At 40.9% G+C, this 19768-nt stretch overlaps 1 protein-coding gene across 3 annotated transcripts in view; it reads right to left on the reverse strand.

Annotated features, from left to right (window-relative positions):
- Nucleotides 1-1444: 1444 nt before the first annotated feature.
- The window catches only part of dennd5b (DENN/MADD domain containing 5B), a 128271-nt gene continuing 109947 nt past the window's right edge, over nt 1445-19768 (reverse strand). For 2 of the 3 annotated variants that reach the window (XM_046072063.1, XM_046072062.1), the window contains exons 14-23: nt 19507-19635; nt 18012-18133; nt 16772-16917; nt 15119-15160; nt 14373-14491; nt 13102-13289; nt 11963-12045; nt 11017-11143; nt 10617-10791; nt 1445-5918 (exon numbers count right to left, since the gene is read on the reverse strand). In XM_046072063.1, coding sequence (XP_045928019.1) covers nt 5735-5918; nt 10617-10791; nt 11017-11143; nt 11963-12045; nt 13102-13289; nt 14373-14491; nt 15119-15160; nt 16772-16917; nt 18012-18133; nt 19507-19635 — 1315 coding nt within the window. In that variant the 3' untranslated portion in view covers nt 1445-5734. The remainder of the gene's footprint in view (nt 5919-10616; nt 10792-11016; nt 11144-11962; nt 12046-13101; nt 13290-14372; nt 14492-15118; nt 15161-16771; nt 16918-18011; nt 18134-19506; nt 19636-19768) is intronic. The other variant, XM_046072064.1, reaches the window with a different exon arrangement.

Genomic DNA, 19768 nt, shown 5'->3' on the forward strand with positions numbered 1-19768 from the left:
CGCCACCATTTTCTGATTTTCTTCAATCAGCGTGATTTGCATACAGCTGTGACGTCTGCCTGCAATAAGGAGTGACATTTACGCGGGAAAAGGAGGTCTACCCAGTTGTTATGGAAAGGTTGCAGGACGGGGATGCTGCCAGGAGGAGGCTCTGATTACACTTTTTATTTTATTCTTTGTATTTTAGTTTTTGCTTAATTTTATATTCGCTGTATTTTTTTTTTATCTTGACTATGGAATCTGTGAGTGACAGAATAGTCTCAACTCAAGACCGCTGACGAGTTTTTCCGGGACATTCAACTATGCTACGGTCATTATTTTTATATGGTTTTATTTCTGTTTTGTTATTTAATGTTTTTCTATACTTTCAGTTCTTTTGGAGAATTACATATTAAAACTTCCAAATACCTGCCTTGGTGTGCCACATCCACCAATGTGTCCCTGAGCAAGACACTTAACCCTAGTTGCTCCAGAGGCGTGCGACCTCTGACATAATTAGCAATTGTAAGTCACTTCGGATAAAAGCCTCAGCTAAATGAATAAATGTGAATGTAAATAAAAGATGAGCTGGTTGTTAAAGTAGAGTATACAAACTAAAAAAAAAAAAGACTCATGAATCAATAAATTTCAAGCCTGTGTTTGATTGGTGATTAGACTACCTCTTATCCCCTGCCATGTCCTCTCCCCTCCCTCTCCAGTATCATGTGGTAGTCACATGTAGTTAACAGTTTTAGCATGTAATTCTGAAATGCACTGTAGCCTATGTAGTTTGTGTGCCAGAGGTAGAAATAGTTTTCAGCCAAAAAAACTACTACAAATGTGTGGGGGTGGTGATGGGCAGTGGATAAGACACGTCTATGGTGATTCCCACTGCGACACGTCTACCAATGTGTCCTTGAGGAGGACACTTAACCCCAAGTTGCTCCAGAGGGGTAAGTGGCTTTGGATAAAAGTGTCAGCTAAATGAATAAATTTAAATGTAAATAAACAGAAAAACGTTTAATGAATACTGCACGAAACTCTGATAATATTGTATATAGGATTGCATCTAGGACAACTTTTGGGACTACTATAATTCATCTCCTTCCTAAGAGTTTTGGCCTACTAATATAACACCTTTTACCTATTTACGTCATTATATCCTGACAGTTTATGGATACATTTGTCTCTGTTGTTGTTTTTCTACCAATATTCTTATTATGTTGGGTACTGCATTTCTACCTTTGCATATAGCTATATAAGAAAGCTTACACTGCATATACGCTGGACACACAGCCTGCCCTGCACTCCCTCTTCCCAACCCTGATGATCTGCACTCTGTAGTTAACATTGCTTCCCTGTAAGAAAATCCTCTTTTGACTTTTCTACCACCATTTAACATTTCCAATAGACACACTGAACATGGATGTAAGTGTAGTTTATGGACAAACCCGCAAACACCTGACGCCTTTAACACACACAGTGTTTTTTTTATTGAAATAGGCATAATAAATATAACAGAGTACTCAGTCCACAGACATGAAGCTCTGTTTGTCCCGTGGTGTTCTTGCCAAGAACAGGATGCACAGCCACTGCATGGCTGTCAGTTGCATTTCCTGTTCGCTGTTTGAGCAGACGCACTCAGGGTTAATACCACATGTGACATGTCCATGTTCCAAATTAATTAAGCAAAGTGTTCAGTAGCCTAAGGAGGAATCTCAACCGTCCTCTAGAAGTTTGCCTTATAGCCATCAGCAAAGAGTTTGTACACAAACAAATCCAGGATGTGACAGAGGAATTTGTTATTGTGCTTGTCCTGTAGGTGAGGCATCAGGGACACAGCAGCAGAAGCACAGAGGGTTAAAACATGATAAAAACACATGAAGTGGCCTAACAGCAATGTTTCCAGTTATTCCACCGGTTTAATCAAACTTATAATACCAGTGCTACTGCCAACCTGCCATGGATTAATATTAAATTAATAAATACATGAAATCAAGACATTCAAAGCAAAATGACAGGCTGTATGTCCTTCACAGACTCAAACAGCAAAAATACTACAGGGAACTGAGCTGCAAAGATGTCCACTTTTTGTCCCCTCAAAACTCACCTACCATCTAGAATTAATTAGAGAAGGTCACAATAATTACAGCTCAGTCTACATGATAACATGCTTCTCAGAAAGGATTCATTTCGACAGTAGTACGTGGCAACAGTGGCAAAACCTCATGCAGCAAAAGTTTCAGGGGGAATAAAAATCTGTCTGAAGAAAAATAGTTTCCACCCATCTCTGTTGGCTGCCGCTAAAGTAGAGAAAATATGAAGTTTGTCTGTGTTTGGAGGAGGTGGGGGCTGAATGAAATTCTTACATCATAAATGAATAGTAAGACATTGTCCCTACTTTTATATCTAGAGGCCGTGTTGCATTCATGTAACATTGCAGTTAAAAGTTTGAACATCACGCACTGATCTGAAACTTCCTCACAAGGCTGTTCTGTATATTTTATAGTTTTCTTATTGTCAACAAATCCCACGAAAAGACCCAAACCAACAATGAATGCAAAGGTAGACAAAAATTAATAAATAAAAAAATAAACCCCACAGAAAAAAAACACGTCCTGGTGCCTAATTATGAACTGCGTATTAATCCATTGCTGAAAATAGTCCCAACAAAAGCACCATTTTCTCTTGTGAGTGACAATTGGTAAAGACTACAGTGACCAGCTGTTTTAGGATGACAACAAAACCATACTTTTGTGAGGTGTTCTTAAAGATTTATGTATTTTACAACAGACAGGGTATGGTGGCCAGTTCATTGTTTGTGTTTTTTTCATTGAATTTGTTGACAGTGAAAAATACAGCATAACACCAACCTTATTCTTAAAAAAATATGTATTTTTTTCAACAACCTACACATTACTGAACTGAGTTTGAACTTCCAAGGTGTGAAAAAAACTGATGCCTGCTGTTAAGTATTCATTTGTTTGTCCTGCTAAGCTTTATCAAACTAATGCTACTATAGTTCAACATTTAGGGAAAGATGAGAGGATGGATTTAAATCTTATGTCTGTCCACTGAGTGGACAGGGCTGGAGGACACGGTTAGCCTAGCTTACTGGAAGCTGCTTTGCTGTCAGAGCATGGTTTGGTACCACAGTGTTTGTACACAGACCAAAACCTGTGCTCACGATTATTGTAACTTAAGACTCGGCACAGAATTTCTGGACGAATGAATACACACTTGATCAGAGGTGTAACACGCCTGGAGTCCAGCTCTATTTTATAACAGAGACGTGAGATTGATTGATCAATCTTTTCATTCTTTGGTACATGCCTTGTTCATGTACCAAATTAACTCAGTCAGCTGTAGTCTGAGAAGGAATCTCAATCGTCCTCCTCCATTAGATGACTGATTGATCAAGCTTTTCATCTTACTTTCTGGAACAAAGCCAATGTGTGTATTTCCCATAATGTAGAACTATTTCTTCAAAAACAATGATGGCATTTACAGTGCGGCATACAGACATACACTCTTGGAAATAGCAGCATGTGTTTACATTGATGTCACATTGTGATGCAGGATCTGAACTAACCCTCCATACAACAAACTTTGATTTAAAGGGACGTCGTGTTATTCATCTAGTGGCAGGTAATGAATCAAGATTCAGGTTAGTAAAACAGCCTTGCTAGCATCAGAGCGCTTTTGTTTGTCACCACATGAATCATATTCATGCAACTTTAGGTCTGCTCAACACAACATCAACGTCCTCCCAGTTTGAGAACCACTGATTTAGAAAAAGTTCCATTTTGCTTGCTTGCGTAAACGTTCATTCTTGACCTTACGAATAGTATTTTGGCAAAATAATCTTAACTCACACTCCTCTCACTAGCCTTTGCCAGAGCTTTCAACCATAAATATCCATATTTAAGTCATATGATGACAGCTGAGTAAGCTCCAGAAAAAGCTAGTAAGTAGACCCTGAGTTCAGATTGTTTTACACAGTAGATTTCGCTGAAGTTGGAAGAAAATAAATGGAAGGCAAACACACACACCAGAGCACATACATTTGTGAAATATGATACACACTCAAACACACACTTGGACACACACACACACCATTTAAAACCAACCAGGCGGTCCCTGCAGTCTGGTAGGAATGTCCATGAAGCCACAGGTTAAGCTACCGAACCACATCACTGAGATCAGTTTTTGTGTTCACCCACAGACTGAAAGTAGAGAAAATGCCCAACAAAAGTCCAGCGAATTAACAGAAAGAGAGAACGCTACACTGTACGAGAGTCCGTCCATCACCATCTTTGTCATAATCCTTGTTTCCGTGGGTCAGTGACCGCTCTGTCTCTTCCTGAGGTTGTCTCTTCTTTCCACATAGGCTCATTCTATAGGCATGCTCGCTACTGCTAACGCTAATTAGGGTGTGGGGATGGTGGCACCGTAACGCCCAGTTGCAAGCGAACAAAGAGATTTTATCGCTCAGTTTATGCAGCTGTACCTACAGAAGGTGGGCTAGGCTACACAGCTAGCACACAGGAAATGGCTGCTTCTACTAACGTTTTAAAAAACCACACCAGTTGCATATTTCACTGTTTATCTTCTTGTCTCTAGTTTTCTGAAGCATTCTTAAAAATGTTTTAGATGGATTTTTCTCTTTCTAAGCTGCTATTCTCAGTTTATTACAGTACACTGTGAAATTACATTAGCATTACATGTTAATGCTGTTGAGAGCAGGGACAATAATCTGGTGATATTCTATATTTTTCTTGTAGTCATCACATGAAATGACCCAAACAATGAAGTGATCCTACTAACAAGTATTTGATGTCTCTTCGTCCTCTGAGCCATAGACTGTGTTTCAGGAACTATTAAACTATCAGTGAGCCTCACTGCTGCACTGGGTGACATGTTCCTTCATGACCATGAACACACACACTGTATTTTATTCTGACTCAGTCCCACACACTGTCCTGCTGCCCCAAATTCTCAATTGAGCACCACATTAATTGGATTAATCCGCTGCTGAAAATAGTCCCCAACAAATGCTCTATTTCCTTCTGTTTGCGTAAAGTAAAAACTACATTTAGCAGCTGTTTTAGGAGATAGCTAAACTTTTTTATAGAAATAATAATATATATTTGTGGGTTGCTTTTAAATATTTCTGTTTTCAGTAGGAACCAATGGGCTTGAAGCTGAGAGCCACAGACAGAGTGGGGAAGTCAGAGAGTATTAAGAAAGGGACTACCACATTGTTGGTTTGAGTCTTTTCATGGGATTTGTTGACAATATGAAAAATATGAAATATTACGATGGATTACAAATCCCCAGCAAACTTCACGTGGCTTCAAGACGATTTTTAACGTCATGAAACAAAGTGAAACCAATGGCTGCCTGGAAGGCAGAAAATCAACCTGAAAGTGTTTGGAAATTGTCCACAGTAATGTGACGTATTTGTAGTTAATGATGTAAAACCTGATTAAGCACTGGTTGTAATTTAATTGAAAGTTTTTAGAGAGATAATACTGCATCCAGGCTTCAGATTGATCCAAAGCCCCAACTTCTCACATGAAGCAGTGGAACTTTTTGCTTTGGTAACCAAACCGCTTGTCCCTCATTTCCTCCCTTCCTGGTCATGTGTCTAATCCCAGAGCCAACAGTGCTGGAGTAAATGAAGTTGGTGGTAGTGGTAGGTTTTTGAAGGAAAATGTAGAGCTGAATGGTAGCCTGGTGGTCCCTCCTTGGCCTAAAGGTCGATGCCTTTGACCAGTGAGGCTTCCAGTGTGATGGGGAAGTCGTGCAACGTTTCCAGGACGCCGATAAGTGCGTTGACAGTGGTGCGGTCTCTGAGCAGGGCTGTGTCCTCGTACATTCGCAGGATAACCGGGCACTCCACCAGCAGGGGGAGCCACTGGGGCAGCAGACGGTCTCTGCAGAGCAAGAAGTAAGACGGCATTAGTAAGGCGGCATAAGTAGATATTGAACCAGCAGGGGTCGTAGCCAATTCTGTGGTCTGGTTACTGCCACACCGCCGGCTGGTCGCTGCCACACCAAACATTGCTCGCTGCCTTGCTGCCAGGCTGCCACACGGATCACTGGTCGCTACCACAGTCTCTGAAGGAAGGCCCCTCTCTGTTCCTTGTCACACAAATTTTGACATTAGAAAAATGTCAGTTTCAAGTTTTTATACAGTCTATGGTTCCAAAGTAGACCTAAAGTGACTTTAGATCATTTAAATGATCTCAACTGGCAGATGATACATTTTTTTGTCTAATAGAGGGGAATGGATTTAAGCAATTACAGATGTTGAGGAATTTTCTACTGTCTCAGGCTTAAGAAAAAACTTAAACAAATCTGTTTATTAGGCTACCACTTCAGGAATGTGAACTATCACAAGTTATTGGTGTCCAGTGAAGAACCCAGTCACATACATGGGTGTGATAAAAATGAAAATCTTTGCGATAACCTAAACTTTAGCCCTATGATTTAACAAATAACAAAAAGATCCAACAGGGCTCTTTCACTGAATTATGGAGTTCTACTATCTAATACTGAGGGAATATCCAGATCTATGTATCCTTGTCACTGGAAATGCCTGCTGAAATATACAAAGAATTAGATAAGATCTTATTTAATTTCATTTGGAGGAACAAATATCATCATTTAAGATATTGTAAATAATCAAAATAATCCCAGACACTTGTTCCAAACCATAAACAGACTGCTTCAAGTTAATCCTGTTTCCACTATGCCTGTTTCTCAGCAGCTCTGTGATTCTTTTCTACAGTTTTTTAATTCAAAGATTGTCAATGTTCGCAAAAAAATTTCTGTTAACCCTGACTGTGCCACTTCACTCCTTTGTTCATCTGGGTTCACTGGTTTCTTTCACTCATTTCTCACTGCTTGATTCTGAGGCTCTCACAAGGGAGGTATCCAGCATGAAATCAACCAGTTGCTTGCTGGATCCAATTCCAACTATTCTATTTAAATCGTGCTTCACTGTGTGGTGCCCTACTATCCTCAGCATTATAAATGAATCACTGGATACTGGGATCGTTCCAGTAGTACTATAGACTGCTGCTGTTACACCTGTACCAATGAAAGAGAATGTTTCTGTGGATGATTTTAACAACTTTGGTCCCATCTCTAATCTTCCCTTTATGGCAAAAATACTTGAGCGTGTTGTTGCCTCTCAACTCTGTAATCAACTTACAACCAATAACCTCTTTGAACCCCTTCAGTCAGGTTTTCGTAAATTTCACAGCACTGAAACAGCGTTGGTCAAGGTTACCAATGACTTGTTGATGGCCTCTGATTCTGGAGCTATCTCACTTCTTATTCTTCTTGACCTTAGAGCCGCCTTCAATACTGTGGTCTATTACTTACCCGTCTTGAAAGTGTTTTGTGGTGTAAAATATATGTGCATTTGACTCATAACAGTTTAAAATAGCACTGTAGCAGAAGGACAGAGGGTCAGTGACCTCCTAAGGGGAGAGCAGTGATTGGTGGTTATGTAGGGACTGAACCCTTCTATAGAATTTGACCTCTAACCCCTTGTTTTGTTACCTCAGAATAGTACTGTACCCTTCTATGGGTTGGAGCTTTATTTTGCAGACTCAAATCCTTCTATGGTACCTAACAGATACCTAAACATATCCTATATAAGCTATGTTTGATGTACAGAAAGACAGAGTGGCCATCGGGCTGGGTCACTCTCCAATTGATGCTGAACTCCTTGATGTAATAAACTTTTATGATCAAGAACAGTGTCCAGCGGATTTCTTCTCAACACATCATCGCAGCATTATTGTTCGGACACCACAGTTTTAAACTGGTTTAAATTCTATTTTACTGACTGTTCCCATTTTATTTCTATGTGTGGCTTTAGGTCTGACACTTACTCGGTGCTCACTGGTGTTCCTCAGGGATCAGTTCTAGGCCCTCTACTCTTCAATATTTATCTATCTCCACTTGGGAATCTGCTGCAATCGCTTGGCCTCCATTATCACTTTTATGCTGACGATACCCAACTCTACATTCACTCTAAATCTGGTGAAGACATTGATGTTTGTTATCTTTCTGGTTGTATTGCTGAGATAAAAGCATGGATGAACAATAACTTTCTTTGCCTGAACAGCGGGAAAACTGGGAGCGGGAGGTTATGCTTATAGGTTAGGCTCCACTGTCCCTGTTTGTTGATGGCGCTGTTCTAGAGACCCAAAGTAAGATGAGGAACCTTTGTGTAATTTTTGACACCAGCCTCACCTTTGATTTTTTTGTTCAGAGCACTGTGAATGCAAAATTCCAAAATTCAGTATCTCTGAAAATTAGAATATTACTTAAGACCAATACAAAAAAAGGATTTTTAGAAATGTTGGCCAACTGAAAAGTATGAACATGAAAAGTATGAGCATGTACATCACTCAATACTTAGTTGGGGCTCCTTTTGCCTGAATTACTGCAGCAATGCGGCGTGGCATGGAGTCCATCAGTCTGTGGCACTGTTCAGGTGTTATGAGAGCCCAGGTTGCTCTGATAGTGGCCTTCAGCTCTTCTGCATTGTTGGGTCTGGCATATCGTATCTTCCTCTTCACAATACCCCATAGATTTTCTATAGGGTTAAGGTCAGGCGAGTTTGCTGGCCAATTAAGAACAGGGATACCATGGTCCTTAAACCAGGTACTGGCAGCTTTGGCACTGTGTGCAGGAGCCAAGTCCTGTTGGAAAATGAAATCTGCATGTCCATAAAGTTAGTCAGCAGCAGGAAGCATGAAGTGATCTAAAACTTCCTGGTAGACGGCTGCGTTGACCTTGGACCTCAGAAAACACAGTGGACCAACACCAGCAGATGACATAGCACCCCAAACCAACGTGGATTCTGTGCCTCTCCTCTCTTCCTCCAGACTCTGGGACCTCGATTTCCAAAGGAAATGCAAAATTTACTTTCATCAGAGAACATAACTTTGGACCACTCAGCAGCAGTCCAGTCCTTTTTGTCTTTAGCTCAGGCGAGACGCTTCTGACACTGTCTTGTTCGAGAGTGGCTTGACACAAGGAATGCGACAGCTGAAACCCATGTCTTGCATACGTCTGTGCGTGGTGGTTCTTGAAGCACTGACTCCAGCTACAGTCCACTCTTTGTGAATCTCCCCCACATTTTTGAAAGGGTTTTGTTTCACAATCCTCTCCAGGGTGCGGTTATCCCTATTGCTTGTACACACTTTTTCTACCACATCTTTTCCTTCCCTTCGCCTCTCTATTAATGTGCTTGGACACAGAGTTCTGTGAACAGCCAGCCTCTTTAGCAATGACCTTTTGTGTCTTGCCCTCCTTGTGCAAGGTGTCAATGGTCATCTTTTGGTCTTCACCATGATTGTGTAGCCTACAGAACTAGACTGAGAGACCATTTAAAGGCCTTTGCAGGTGTTTTGAGCTAATTAGCTGATTAGAGTGTGGCACCAGGTGTCTTCAATATTGAACCTTTTCACAATATTCTGATTTTCTGAGATACTGATTTTGGGGTTTTCATTAGTTTTCAGTTATAATCATCAAAATTAAAAGGAATGAACACTTGAAATATATCTGTCTGTGTGGAATGAATGTATACATTATACAAGTTTCACTTTTTGAATGACCAGCACCTGTATAGCAATTGTAAGTCGCTTTGGATAAAAGTAGTAAGTAGTATTACATTTCTACTAAAATGTTGACTAAAAAAAAAAAATCGATAAATTTCCTGTGAAGTTTACATTTATTCATTTAGCTGACGCTTTTATGCAAAGCGACTTACAATTGCTATACATGTCAGAGGTTTAACACTGTCTTGCTCAGGGACACATTGGTGGATGGGTCACAGTGGGGGATTGAGCCCGGGTCTCTCACACCAAAGGCATGTGTCTTATCCATTGCGCCATCACCACCAGTTATCAAACTTCAAACGAACTCTACTGGCCTGGAAATTAATAGATAGTATTTTATTTATGTGCATGATTGCTGTTACTGTTGAGTTCAAAAACACCAAAGTATGAAGAAGACATAGCGAACCAGACATAATCTTTTAAATTGGAACCAGGTGGGAGGGCAGTAGTATGTAGCTTAAACAGAACACAGGAAAAAACACTGACCAACCACACCACCATCTCACAAACATACACACACACACACACAGTTTGTGCTCATTGACATAATGCATTCCCTAGCCTGTTATCCTAACCCCAACCATCACAACTACATGCCTAACCATAACCCTTACCCAAACCCTAACCCATAACCTAATTGTAACCTGAACTCCTGAAGTCTTAACCATCCAAAGGTGTCTCTATCGGTGCGGACCACAATTTTTGTCCCCACATGGTTATCCTTGTCATATCACATATTTGATCATTGATTATTTTTCTCTGTTCAATATATGTGTAAATATAATAAATAATAGAAGCCGACGCTGTTATTTGTGTAAATCTTTCACTATCCTCCTGAAGTTCCCAACAACCACAAATGAGTGACCTGGTATGTATTTAATTTTATACATTTCCAGCCCCTGTTTGCTGTGAATACAATACACATTACAGAATTATAAAGCAGACATGTCCAAGGTAGATGAGTGACAGCAGCGTTCTCTCAAAACTGACCTGGCTCCGAGGCAGACCATCAGCTGGAACTTCCCATCCTTGCCGATGTTCCTAGGAGTGGAGTTGACCGCGTTGACATAGTGACAGAGTGATTGACAGGTCATCCCCAGGGGCTCCGCGGTCTCCTGAAGGTCTCCCATCTGGTCAGCTGACTCCATGTAGGCAACGGCCTTCTCTGCAGAGGGAGGGGAGGACATTACAGACTCAGAGAGTTTGTTTCCTTTCACATCTTCTCCTCCTGAAGCATTTGGTGCACACAGAGCCTTCACTGTGGTTTACAGCTAAACAAACTGTTGGATAGGCTGCGCTTGCAGCAAATGCTTACAAAACTTTCTACATGTTCATTTTGTAGTAATAATTCAGCCCATCAGCAGCAGATGGCACTGTCCTCAACACTTACCCACAAAGTCCCACACAAACACAGTCTTCTGGAAGAGGCGGGCAGACTTGAAGCCGTAATGAAAGAACTGTTCCAGAGCTGCCACCAAGCTGTTCTCCCCACAGAGCAGGACGGTCAGGCTGCCTCTCTGCATTAAAACAACCAGGAAATACACATGATGAGGACTGACAACTACATTCAGCCAGTGAATTATGGAAATGAATTATATTAAGGGAAAACAAGCCTTTCCATTGTGTGATATGGCTGGCTCTGTAGCTGCTGAATGCTCCACTATGTTCCCCAGCTGGTCTCTAACAGTGTCTGCTGCTGCCAGTGGCTTTATCACAAACTGAAAACAGCTGTGAGAATTTTTCCCACTTGACAAAAGCTTATTGTTCATTGTGGGCGTATTTTTCCAAAACACTGACAGGATGACATCCACTACCTGTAGCTGCCCACTACCTGTGACTCCTCTGGGCTTCCTCTAACTTTGCTCCCACTTAAGTGTTGGTTTCAGTCCTCAGATGCTCTGTGATCTGGGCCAGTTAGGAGCTACTTTTAGCCGTACAACGTTGGACGCCAAATGTTGATGCCAAATGTTGATGCCAAATCTTTACATATTCCTGTAGTTGTGGCAGATTTGCATAGCTTTGAGGAGAGACAGTCTGATAATACAAACTAGTATTGTTTGGTTTATGGTCTCTGTCAGGGCTGTATGCATCACCCTCCACTCTTGAATCATTGTCCATCACTCCTCTGACAAGAGGAATGCTGGATAAAAGTCTACATTTGTCTCCTCTGCTGTGCCAGTAGGACTGCCATAGAATGCCACACAATGAAATTCACACAGTTTAGTATGTGAAGGGTTCAGAGAGAGTACAGCAATGATTAAGTTAATAAGAAATGAGTTTATGCATTATCAAAAAGAGGAATTCAGGCACTACTGAGGATTGGATCAGTCACTAACCTCTTTCTCTGGCTTGTGGAAGTGTTTGAGGATGTTGTTCACAGCCTCCCCGATGGCCTCTTGGATTTGGGCTGAAGTGGGTTCTGGAATCAAAAAACAGCTGCATCAAATTATAAGCACAGAGTCTCATTAACAACCCATCATTATGAGATTCACCTAACTGCTGTATTTTACTGTACAGGGCCGTAGCCACCGTTAAGGATGATGAGGGATTTTTTGGGTGGTTTCTGGTGATAATTCTACATTTAACAACAAAAACATATTAATGGGTTAATTCCAGTATTTGTAGAGACAGTGCCACTGGAACAATTATAGACCACTGTAGTGTTTCATTATTATATGTAATGAACAGATGCATTTAGTTGCAAAGCTGCATTTAAGTTGTGGATTAAAAACCCATCAAATTATGAATTCATGATAAGTATAATGTTTTATTCTTTTGATTATTGTTATTGGTGTGTGCATCTATCATATTCCATCTCATAATTAATTTGTCCCCTTCTTCAATACTTCTTTAGGACAAACAGACAAAGATAGTGCAATAATAAAAAAAAAGTTCGCCAGTACATGTTTAAATAATTTCCTTCATCCAGCATTTAAAGGAATTATTATTATGATGATTTTAATTTGAGTTTATGACTGCACCATTTAAATGGTAATTTAATCAACAACATTAAAATAACTAAAAAACAGCTATTATGTTGGGGCATAAAACAGTAGTGTTTTATCTTACCGGTCTGTGTAATTTACAAATCATTTCCCAGGAAGTTTCGATACTAATTATAGGGGAAATAGAGACCATTTGAAATTGGTAAGTTGAGTTTTTAAGCTTTTGTTTTCTTAGAAGAATTGCTCCATTAAAAGAAATGCATGCAGCAATTTAATTTAACAGGTAACAGGTGGGGGGGACTGACCTCAGTCCTGACTGTTAAGTTTTATTTTGTCCTTATTGTACATAAACTCTACTTCAAAAAATGCATTTAAAGCACAAAGTTTATGATGTGCTGGTTTCAGATCTAACTCCCATACCGACATCAGAGACACTGCATTGTTGTGAGTTGGAAAACACGTAATCATGTATGTCTCCAGATCTGAGCAGTCCCCCGCCCTGCACAGCTAACAGCCTAACAGATACTGACTGTATCCCCGTCCAGACAGTGCCGTGATGCTGATCCGTCTGGTCTGGGATGGCGAGCGCTGCAGCGGGGGTGTACGGCAGGCTCTCCCAGAATCCTCCTCTCCACTGGGCACCACCAGCTCACCGATCAGGACCCGCTCCAGGCTCCCGTCGTCTACGCCCTTACCAAGCCACCGACCACATGGAAACCTGGAGGGACAGAGACAACATAATTTCTTTATTTTCTTTTCCCTGTGTCCTTACTGCTTCTTTCTTCTCAGCAAGTCCTTGGAGACCAGCTTGCATATGCCACGATATTTGACCCTTAATTATCCAGAAAATGTTGAATGAGTGTCCAGGATCTGTATGGGCAATGCCGTGCTTGATATTGATGTTTTACAAAACAATTATGAAAAATTACAAAAACCTCAAAGGTTTCTGAAAAGGGTATTTCTTCTAAAAACCACTTTGACTGGAACTGATGCTTGACTTGACATAATAATAATAATAATAATAATAATAATAATAATAATAATAATAATAATAATAATAATAGCTTTATTTGTATAGCACAGGTCAAGTGCTTTACAGTCAATGTAAAAAAGTTGAAAAATAAATCAAAGATACAATTGGAATCATACAGTGATTTACGACAATCTGTGTATAAAACAAACAATTCATGATGCAAATAAGCTAAATCTAAAACAGCTATCACACAGTGAAGTACACAGTTAGTACAAAAGACCCCTGTCACTCATCCTGCTCTGAAACACACCTTTGAGAAATGGCTATAAGCTGAACACCACTAAGAGTCTACGATGATGTTTAACAGGGATTCTATTTACCATGTTCACTGTGTTGTTTTAGCTTGTTAGCCTGCTAACATTAGCTAATTAGTAGTAAAGACAAAGTACACATAAGGCTGTTAATGCCATTAGTTTTGCAGGTATTTGGTCATAAACCAACGTACTGGACAAATTCAACATTTGACCAGATGATGGTGCTAGATCAGAAGTCAGGAGATTGAAGTCCAGACAAATAAATGTGTGGACCAAGTTTCACAACAAACCATCCAATATCTGTCAAAGCATTTCAATAAAGAACTAAAAAGTCAACCTCGTGGTGGCGCTAGAGGAAAGGTCAGGGGTTTATCCTCTGGGAACCATGAAAGTGTGTACAAACTTTTAAAGGAATCCATCTGATAGTTGTAGAGATATTTCAGTCGGGACCGAAGAGGTGGACTGACTGACCGACCAAGCGTAGCTTGGCTAAAAATACGCAGCCTCCACGCACCTGTAGGTGTGTCCTGTGATCTCATTGCGCACCATCACACAGTCCACCAGCCACTTAGCCAGGAGGCCTGCATTATCATGACCCAGCTGCACAGTGGTCAGCTTCCCCAGGTTCTGGCACTAAAAAATACACACAACACACACAGCAGAGAGAACATCTAGTTGATGCAAAGTGTTTTTAATTAATATGAAATCCTACTTTATATACACTATCAGTGTACCATTACCGGATCTCCAGCACTATTAAAAGCAATTGCTGTCACTACTGTCTTTAATTAAATTATTACAACTTTCAGTAAGTTGAATATAATTATATTAGTAGGATCGTATTTCCCTGCTTCATTCATGGATTCCATGAAAATGAGAATTTGTTGAATTAAATCCTAAATCCTTTTCAAGGATGCTATCTCAACATGCACTAGGCATTTAAGATTCCACACTTTCAGACTTACGTAACTCAGAACATTTAGCTACATTAAACGTCTGTCTTTAATCCAGTTCTCCTAGTAGTCTTAAGCAGTGCTGAAATTACTATAATAAATATAATAATACAGATCAGCATTCAGACTCAAGGAAGTGACTGTAGCTGAGGGACAGACCAACTATGACCCAAGTCAAACTACAATGAGGCTGACTGCAGGACAACAATGCCTACAGGGAAACAGGCACAGGACAACTGGAACAGAAGCATTTCAAAGAGGGAGGATTATGGGAAATGGATGAAATGGAGCAGTGGCTTCCTCTAACCTTGAACAAGGCGGAGATGTGTGTGTGAGGCCTGAAAGCAGACTGAAGGAGATGGAAACACTCGTTAGGACACAATGGATGGACAGTTAACATCATGGTGTGGTGATCTCAGAACCAAAACAAGAACAGCATCCATCATGCAAACAGAAAACATCACCAGTGCACACATGCACACCAACAGACATGCAGTGTGAGGAGGAGAGCAGGAAGTCTGTAGCCCTGCTGGGACTGGATATATGTCTGTGGGGGGGCAGGGTGATCTTAACATTACCTGCGCTGGTCAGTGACCTTTATCCTGTCCAGAGCGCTTTTGTGGGTAATTTTTCACCCCCACCCCAGCATAAATTACAGCCACATTGACCTACTGTTTTTCTATGAACTCACTGCTCCTCTGGTCACTTAAATCTTGTCCGGAGTAACGTCCGCATGTTTTAAATTGGAAATTTGTCTTTTGTGTGAAAATGGATGAAGTCAAACATGCTAATCTGATCTGAACATGCTAAAACAAAGATATGGTCTTTTTTGGGAACCAATACGACGCCTGAAACCAGGCAATGATTGACATTTCAGCGTGATAAAACGCATTGTCCAAATAGACAAAGATCAATTTTCTGTAAATAGACTGATTCATCGTTTCAGTACTACAGTTGCATGGTCCCCATCAAAAAATGGAAAAGCAGTCAACTGACCTCCCAAATGGAACAGAAACTCATTTTGTCATTTTCACTTTAGGAATTTAGAGCCCGCACAGCAACTCAGCAGTGTATGTTGTTAATTCAAGGACTGATTTTTATCTACTGTATATATATTGTGTATCATCATTTCTATCAGTTATGATAACACTGTACACTGCCAGGTAATTACTGAGATCTCAGAGCATGATACAAAGCTTGAACACAAACAGTCAGATGATCAGATAGGTTGTAAACAAACCGACAGTTTGGTCAGATTCTCTAAACCACTATACTTGCGTACACCTGAAATGTTGGTAATAATCCCTCATTGCAAACTGTGATGGAGGTTTAGCATAACAGCCTTTGCTTTCTCCAAAGACATTTTGCTAAAGTGGGGGTTTGTTGACTGAAATTTGACTGATTCAGTTTGATACTCAATCATTTCTACTGGCCACCATCAAAGACCTAAAGGGCCTGTGGAGATCAGTGTCACCCGCCAAAAGTGTGTATCCTTCAGGTCCAACAAACCTGTCGAATCCATTTCCTTCTCTTTAAAATGCTTGCAAAGCTGATTTTGAAGGTTTTAAACCAGCATTGTTTACATCCATGTTTACTGTCTTCTTGGTGCATCACAGCCACTTTTAGATCAGTGGAACAGTGTAAAGCAATTGGCAGGAATGTCTATGTGTTGCCCATGTGACTCATCAGAGGACGAAAACTCCATTCAGAGATAAAGCAGACTGTTGGAAATGTCTGAAGCAACATGTAGAAACATGCTTTGGAAATGGCACACCGTTCAGTGCTCCTAGCATGCAGAGCGTGAGCGTGATTTCTCACAGTGACAGAGGAGTTAAACAACCGAATATCATTCCTGACACACACAAACCCGACATCACCCAAACAGTGAAGGCTTCACGCCACACCACAGCGACCGGCTGGGTGTTAAATGGTTAAATGGGTCAAATGTCACACTACTCACATCGAAGGTCATCTCTAGGACGTTTTTGGGGATCTTCATGATGCCCGAGTCTCCCAGCTCTCCTGACACACACACCCAGGGGTTGGAGGTGGTCATGGCGTTGCTCAGTTTCTTGATGGGGATGATGACGACTCGATACGGGATCACTGCAGGAGCATACAGCACGTCAGCGCCAGAACAGAACAACAAACACTACAATGCTTTTAGACTCATTGCAGGTTATCTAACTGGGCCTATTTAATTATGAAACCACAGATTCAGGGCAAACGCACTGCAGCAGAGAGGAAACACACTAACAGATCAGGCAGCACAGCAGAGGAGACTAAATTACCGCCCGTGGGTGCAGTTAACACACACATGCTTGTGTGCTTGTCTGCATGTACATTGTGTTGAATCGGACGTTTAAAAAACTCCTGAAGGGATTACACTGCTCAAATGGCCTGAGAGTGCAGTGACGTGGAGACAGTTGCTGGAAAAAAGGTTGTATTGGCTGCCCCTCCACGACCCTGACCAGAGGGACATGGGGAGAAGGTGGGATGCATGTGCTCTATGTATGGATGGATAATTAAGCACAGTGACGGCCTGGTCACCACTGGTGCCCTCACTGTTGAACCCACATGCACATCAGATGTTTGGAAGCTCAAATACAAATGTGAATTAAGTATTACAGTATTACAGTATTAAAGGTCATAGGAGCAGGACAACGGAAGATTTTCCCTGATTTTTCCCTGAAATGTTGGCCTGACTTTTTTACTGACAGTCTTATATCTTGTATTTCTCGACCTGCTTTGTGTTTTATCTGCTATTCTATGGCCAACAACTCACCACAAACCATAATCAAATTATGTGCAAATCAGTTTCTCACCTATGCACATTTTGGAATCTAGTTCAGTTTAATTGTTTATAAATGTTATTGATACATGTATTGTATATGTTTATTTATTTTATGTCTATAAATACAACCAGTAAGAACACTTGTTGTTGTACCTGCCACTGCAACTACTACTCTAGTATTGATTATAATATTCAAGACTGAAAAGCATTTCACAATAATTAGACATTTTATTTAAATCCTCAGTGTGTACTTTGTATGTACATTTCCGTGCAGAGCTGGTCAGCCTGTGCCTTCAGTTGTGATAGAGGTTTGGTGTGAATCTGAGCTGAGGTCTGGATTTAACATTAATGCTTAGGTTTGGTCAAACAGAGGTCAGAGGTCATGTGCAGCTGAGGGAGAACTCACTGATGGTGGTGAAGACGCTGGTGAAGCAGAAGTAGTCGACAGCATTGAGAGAGAGCAGGTGGAAGAGGAACTGTTCCTTCTCCTCCTCGCAGCGCAGGAAAGCGTAACGCTTGTACAGCTTCCTGTGGACACAGCACAGGTCAGGTTCACGTGGTTTACAGTATCATCACCTGCTGTTCAAACTCCACTGTCTTTAAAACACAGTCTGTCTGTGTGACGCTGACAACTCAAGGTCTCAAGAATAAAAATACTGGGTCACATGTAGTAGGTACAGATTTAACTTTACTAAAGTAACAAAAATGTCCTCCTATCTCCTCTCACTCCATTCGTACTGCTCTTACAGACAACTAATCTGTCTGTGTGAAACAGTGTGCTGTATAGTTCTATGGATTAAACGAAGCATTAATGCAAAGAATTTGCGTTGATACTTTTTAGTAATCAAATTAATTGATTTAATCAATGAATGGTTCTTTATTGAGATTATGATGGAGGACAGTACGGCTGAATCTGAGTAGTAGTGAAATAGGTTTACACATACAAGGAATTTGTTATGGTGTTTTGGTGCTATAAGGTATAAATATAAAATATAATATATTTTTTCTATTTAAATCTATCTATTATTTATCATTTATCTATTCAATCTCATTTGTTGTGTTCACTCAGGCAAAATGGTGGATTTCTATCCTACAGAGAACCTTTCATCTGGCTTCGATCAGAGCAGTTTACCCACTCTGATCATTTAATGTCCCACAAGCCACCGCTGCTTGCAAGTGGTCCTTAGTGTGACAGTATGACAATTCATGTGTCCCCTGGGCTGGAATAATGTGGCAGTTCAGGACTAGACTAGCCTTGTCTGAGACCCTCTCTTCTACTATTTTCTTTAAACTGAACATTTTGAACTGGATTTTGCACTTGTCACCTGTCATGAGGCAGAGCAGGTTCAGCCAGGACCATCAGGACCACCAGGACCATCACTTCCACTGAAATACAATCCTGAATGTATCTGAAGGTCAGGGATTCGGATGAGCGATGCTTAACCAGGAGTGCATTTGCCAAATCACCCTGTTAGACCAGTGAAACCTACTTGTAAATATATCTGCTAAAGCATAAAGCTCACCTTTGTGTCTCCCATTTTCCAGTTTGCCTTAAATTGCTGCGCTTGTGGCTGATGGGGGAAACACACCCACTGTAACTGCAATGGGTGTTTCCCCCCCCATGTGCCGCACATTCCAGCTTCATGAACCACAAGGAGACAAAGAAAACGCCACACTTACTTGGGGAGGCCACACAAAGGTGAGATTTATGCGTTTGTCAAATACACGTGTGGTTCACCTAACCTATGGATGTCTTCACACCTTTGATATAAGTTGATGTTGGTGAATGTTTGTGTGATTGGTTTTGGGACGTGCAGTGATATTAGTGCAGGTGCATCTCAGGGAAGCACAATCTCACCTATCAAAAGCACAAAGTGAGTGCATGTGACGTGTGTGCTCACTTGGTTAAGGCTTGTCGGGACAGCAGTTGTTTAAGGTGCTGAGAGAGCAGCTTCTTCTCCAGGGACAGGCGAATCCAGCCTCTTGCTCGTCCCACATCTGTCTTTATCTCTGACATACTCTGGATGTGCCTGAGGAGACACATGATGGAGGGAAGAAGATAGATAGATGAAGGTTCATAAAAATCATTAACCTGCCTTATCTGCTTTTACTTCAGTTTGTGTGTGTATGTGCAGAAACCATTTGATAAAGCTTATAGTTAGG

This window comes from Micropterus dolomieu, linkage group LG16 (genome assembly GCF_021292245.1).
Source record: "Micropterus dolomieu isolate WLL.071019.BEF.003 ecotype Adirondacks linkage group LG16, ASM2129224v1, whole genome shotgun sequence".
Taxonomy (NCBI): Eukaryota; Metazoa; Chordata; class Actinopteri; order Centrarchiformes; family Centrarchidae; genus Micropterus; species Micropterus dolomieu.